This window comes from Camellia sinensis, chromosome 12 (genome assembly GCF_055761805.1).
Source record: "Camellia sinensis isolate YWXY chromosome 12, ASM5576180v1, whole genome shotgun sequence".
NCBI classification, from domain to species: domain Eukaryota; kingdom Viridiplantae; phylum Streptophyta; class Magnoliopsida; order Ericales; family Theaceae; genus Camellia; species Camellia sinensis.
In genome coordinates, this window is record NC_138972.1 from 99694787 (window position 1) to 99700031 (window position 5245).

General features: G+C 33.9%; 1 protein-coding gene across 5 annotated transcripts; it reads right to left on the reverse strand.

The window, feature by feature from the left end:
• On the reverse strand, positions 1-4990 carry LOC145804658 (zinc finger BED domain-containing protein DAYSLEEPER-like). Of its 5 annotated transcripts, none has more exons than XR_014346874.1 (5): positions 4597-4990; positions 4303-4360; positions 1610-1728; positions 1342-1394; positions 1-245 (listed from the first exon to the last, which is right to left on the reverse strand). XR_014346874.1 is itself a non-coding variant. In XM_082899398.1 (4 exons), exons 1-2 carry the CDS (start codon positions 2419-2421, stop codon positions 1661-1663), a joined length of 669 nt encoding a protein of 222 aa, XP_082755524.1. In that variant the 5' UTR covers positions 2422-2438; the 3' UTR covers positions 1-245; positions 1342-1394; positions 1644-1660. The 5 variants fall into 5 exon arrangements, 2 of the variants coding, with proteins under 2 accessions (XP_082755524.1, XP_082755523.1); XR_014346872.1 differs by having other exon boundaries at positions 4303-4449; XR_014346873.1 differs by lacking the exon at positions 1610-1728 and having other exon boundaries at positions 4303-4449.
• Between the last annotated feature and the right edge of the window lie 255 nt (positions 4991-5245).

Genomic DNA, 5245 nt, shown 5'->3' on the forward strand with positions numbered 1-5245 from the left:
TAATTCTAAACATCATAAATGAATTGCACAGAATAATTAAAGTAGTTAGATGTTCATAGTAAGGCTTAATTCAATTAGAAGCAAAACACATTAAACTCCTAATGCACATTGTTTGACATTTCAGCTCCCAACTCAACAAAGTGCATTCTTTGACATTTCAACTTTAAGTTTTTACAAGTTTCTTACAGTAGCAACACTCCAGCAGCAGCAGCATTCCAACAGCAACAACCCTCCAGCAACAAAACCTACACAAGGATAATAAAGATCAAAGAAAAAAATGTTGCTCGACTCTAATTCACATCCATATACTGAAAGACAATGTATAACATGTAAAAAGATCCTACTATGAAAGTTTGAGCCGTTCAACAAGAGAAATGCAAAAGAAAAATCAACTCTGATTCAAGGGTTTTATTTTTGGTAACTTGAATTTTATTTTGAGACTAGACTTGACGAATATTGAACAATTGATTATTGAGAGTTGTTTTGGAATTGTAATTCCCAATTTATTCTTCTTCCTAGTGCTGCATCAACATGACTGCAAATTTTTCCACTTGTGGTAACTTGTAATTCACTTGTGGTAACTATGGTTGTAATTCACCTTAAATACATATACTCACTTGTGGTAACTATGGATGTAATTCACTTGTAATTCACCTGTAAAGCATGCACCTTAAATACATATATTCACTTGAGTTATATAATCTTACACATTACAGTACAATGCAGTCTGAAATTGTCAATACTTCAAGACAATAAGAGATAATGAAGGCATATTTGATGTTGATAGGCATGTTCATGTACTAAGTGCATATGTATATAAATTTGTTAAACAGAATAAACATTATAGACAGTCCCTATACTCATGGAAATGAAAATGAAATCTAATACTGACAGCCATACAATAATGATTATTGCTTCCATACTAACAGAATTCTGTGGGATGTTTTTGAACATAAAAATCAAAATGTAATCAGCCTATTGCATTTTATACGAGTATTAAAAGAAACTACTTGATCTTTTAAAGCAGAATATGGATCTAATGCCATATCATCTTTAAGTGAAAAACATTGAATAATTTTATATCCTAAGCGATGATTCTCTATCTTTTAATACTAACACTAAGCCACAAAATATGCCATGACTCCATTTAAATAGGACACCCAACACTAGTTTTATTTGTTGAATCATTTCTTCAGGTAAGCTTAACAAATAAAGCAAGCAGAATATGTTCAAACAATCACAAGGGTAAAAGAAAAAACATTCATAGAAGTTTCAATTCAGTAGTGATGGATGAAATCCTTATCAGAAATTTGCTATCAAGTTGAAAATAACTTCACTTACTTTTTCTTGTCGATGTTAGGAATATCACTTCTCTCAGCCTTCTCCACAATCACCTTTAGAGTAGATTAACAAATAAATAAAAATAAAGACTTAATCTATAAGTAGAGCTTACAAATTTAAAGTGAAAAGTATGCTAGATTAACAAATAAATAAAAATAAAGACTTAATCTATATAAACTTATTATAAAAACCAAAAATAGATAAAATCATGCTCATAGTGCAAGAGATTCTCCTAGTACAGCTAAAAGTCAAGGGGAAACAAACTCACAAATAAGAATAAAATCAATGTACTAAAGGCATACCCAATGCAAAAGAAAGATCAACTCTGATTCACATCCATATCATCATATATAGTGGCGTAACCAACTGATTCTAATGTTGAATTTCCTGAAAAATAAAAGAAAAAAATTAAGTATTGAGACTATTCAATGAAAATATATTTATTTTAAAAATAAATATATGTTGATTTATTCAAGTACCTTGCATCTCTATAGCCCATAACCAACTCTGTGCACACATCAATGCTTCCAAAGTATCTGGATGAAGTCTACTTCGATATGGGCTCACCAACCTACCACTAGTGCTAAATGCAGACTCAGAAGCAACAGTAGATACCGGAATAGCTAAAAAATCCCTAGCTATTGCCTGTAAGGTTGGATACTTCGATGCATTTGATTTCCACCAAGTCAACACATCAAAATTGGGAGTTCTTGTCACAACATCCTCTTCTAAATAATGGTCCAACTCTGATGTTACATTGTTGACTTTTTTTCTTCGCTTTCTACTAATAAACAAATCATAATCTGAAACTACCTCTGAATCCCCAAAATTTGAACTTGTAGAAGATTCAACATTAGCATCAGTTCCCAAACTAAGTTTTCTTTGATACTCTTGCAACAAATCATAACAAAGTTGGCGAATCTTCGCAATTTCCTCTTCAGCTGTATCTCCATAAAGTTTATCAAAATAAAACTCCAACACACTAAGTTTGTACCTAGGATCAAGGACAACAGCAACTCCTATAAGACCATGTATAATAACCCAATATTTGTCAAACTTTCCCAACATTTTTGATGCCATTGATCTAACAACCTCAATTGAACAAGATAGCCATTGGGAGATAGAATCAGAATCATCTACATCAAGGACATTTTGATTGGGGAGGGGAGGCTGTGATGGTAGAGAGGTCTCACTCTCAACCGATCTTGATGGTTGTAAACCATCAACGGGTAATTGGGAGTTTGCTTGAGAGTTTGCTCCAACTTCCGACATTATCAATGCTTAAAAATCCTAGAGAACATAAATTAGAACACAAACAATCATATGGATATTCCCTAATAAGAGAAGAAGAAATAACAAATTTTAGGAAATTGAGTTACACCAAATGATGCGAACATAGATTTCATACCCATATATGGAACACACATCCAACAATTTATATTAACAAGTTCAATTCAACTAAAATTGGATTAACATAGACACAAAACATATGAATGAATATTTTGATAGAATGATCATTCCATTCCGATTCATTCTAATGAACAAAACACTACCTAAGGGTTATGAAACCAAACTTATATGGAGTTCTTCTCCTTCCTATTCCTAGATAGATCATTTAACACACAATAACTCAGCTCATAACCCAAAAAATTACCCACCCAAACACTACTTAACCAAGTGCTCAATACGGGTCCAGTTTAGTTTCGCTAGAACTTAAAATGGGTGTATTTTCTTTTCATACAGCTATTAAAAATTTCAGCATGTAAAGCAAGAAATCCTACCATAATTGTGGAGAAGACGGGTCGCCGGTTAGAAAGGAGGTGGGGGTTGAAGGCTGAAGTTAGTAGCAATGGCTACCGAAAACGCAGCAGTGGTTGCTGAAGGTGGTGGTTGAAGGACTTAAGGTTTGGAAGGTTGGGATGAAGGAGATGAGGGTATGTTTGGCATTATGAGAAGTGTGTTCATCTAACTTCAGATATCCTATTTCTCTAAAAATGCCTATAATTTCAAATGATGTTAGAACTATCAAATTTTTCCAAGCCTAATTCATATAGGTGGTTCTGTTTGATAGAATATGAAAATTTTACATGGGAACTATTTTGTGGAACATGTTCTATGGAAAATTCTTATTGGAATTACTTGGCATATAAAGAATTGTTATTCCTGGTGCAAAAAGGAACTAAGGTTCAACAATTCTATGAATTAGTGAGGGCTTAACCTGTCTGAAAATGTGCAAGGTAGAGAAGGCAAACATTAGGGTGCAGTGTGCAAGTGAGTGAGTATTGCTTAAAACTTATGTATCAAAGCTTCCATAACCCACCCAAAAAATATTTTACCCACCAAAAAAAAAGTTTCCATGGCCTAACAGGTTTCATTACCTAGACTACAATTACTTTCAACTCTTCTCAATACCACCATTTGTCAATAAGATCTCTTTGGTCCTCACCACTATAGTTCCTTAACGTTACATCTCTTTCCAATAAAATTATATAAACATCTTTCTTCCCTACCTTTGTACTTAAATGGAAATATTAATCATCATATGCATCCAATTAACTTCACAACTGCCACCTAGTTTTCTGTTGAGCATTGCCAAGCTTTAGAACAGGGCTATTGTTTGCTGCAGTTGTAGAAAGTTCAAGTTACGAACCATGAAAAGGTAGGTTTGAATTTTCTTTTCATACAGCTATTAAAAATTTCAGCATGTAAAGCAACAGTGCTCTCAATAAAACAGGGGAATTTGATTTTAAATGGGTGTATTGTTTGCTGCAGTTGTAGAAAGTTCAAGTTACAGTGCTCTCAATATATATAAAGTGAAAAGAGGAAGACATGATGATGAAGAGCTTTGATTTTAAATCAGTGAAATGTCTAATAAAACAGTAACAGTGCTCTCAATTGAACATTGAAGATCTCAAATTCAGCAGCTAATATGAATTGGGAAAGAGGGGAATTTGGGGATACCTTCGTATCAATTTTTGCTGACAACCCACAATGTTCACAAAGATGACAACCTAGGTCCCTGTTTGGTTGCCGAGAAAAGGGAAGAAAAACCCACAATGTTCTTGATATCATGCAAGCTAATTCATCAGCACATGTTCATAAGTGCATCTACAAACATGCAAAAATAAATTACCCCAAAAAATCAATTATCAACTAGGTATTTGCCCATATGGGTTCCTCAATCAGACCAAAAACAAAGCAAAAATAACCGAAGAACAAGAGAGAACGAGAGAGAGAGAGAGAGAGAGAGCTCACCACGCTGGAGAGCTGTGTTAAACGCCAACGAGATCGCTGGAGAACTTTGATCTCTAGCTGCTTTCGATGCTGGAACAGAGAATCTAGAACTCATCCACTGTTTACAACCCTCCCCATCCACTGTGTTCTCTTATCGGAACTCATCCAGTGTGTTCGCTATACATCTCTTATCCGAACTCTGATCTGGAGTGAGTGAGACAGTGAGAAAACCCTAGCTGTGTTGAAACATTCGGAGAAATGAGCCTGACCCATTCCCCGACCCATTCCCCGATGGGGAGTTAAATTAAATCTCCTACTGACCCGATGGAGAAAAAAATAGGAGAAACCCATATATTTCGGGTAGGGTCTCCATGGGTAACCATTGGGTATGGGTTTTATTGCCATCCCTAATTGGAATTGGAATTGGAATTTGTGAAAGTTGAATTGGATGTGATTCATGAAGATGAAGTTTGATATCTTAGAAATGTTTTAATTTTATTTCATGGGTTTGTATTGAATGAAGTTTGACAACAAATTTTTTTTTTAATTGCGTTTTGGTTTTGGATGAATGTAAGTTAATGAATTATTATTTTTTTTTTTTTTGCATTTTGGATGAATGTAAGTTAATGAAGTATTATTATTATTATTATTATTATTATTATTATTATTT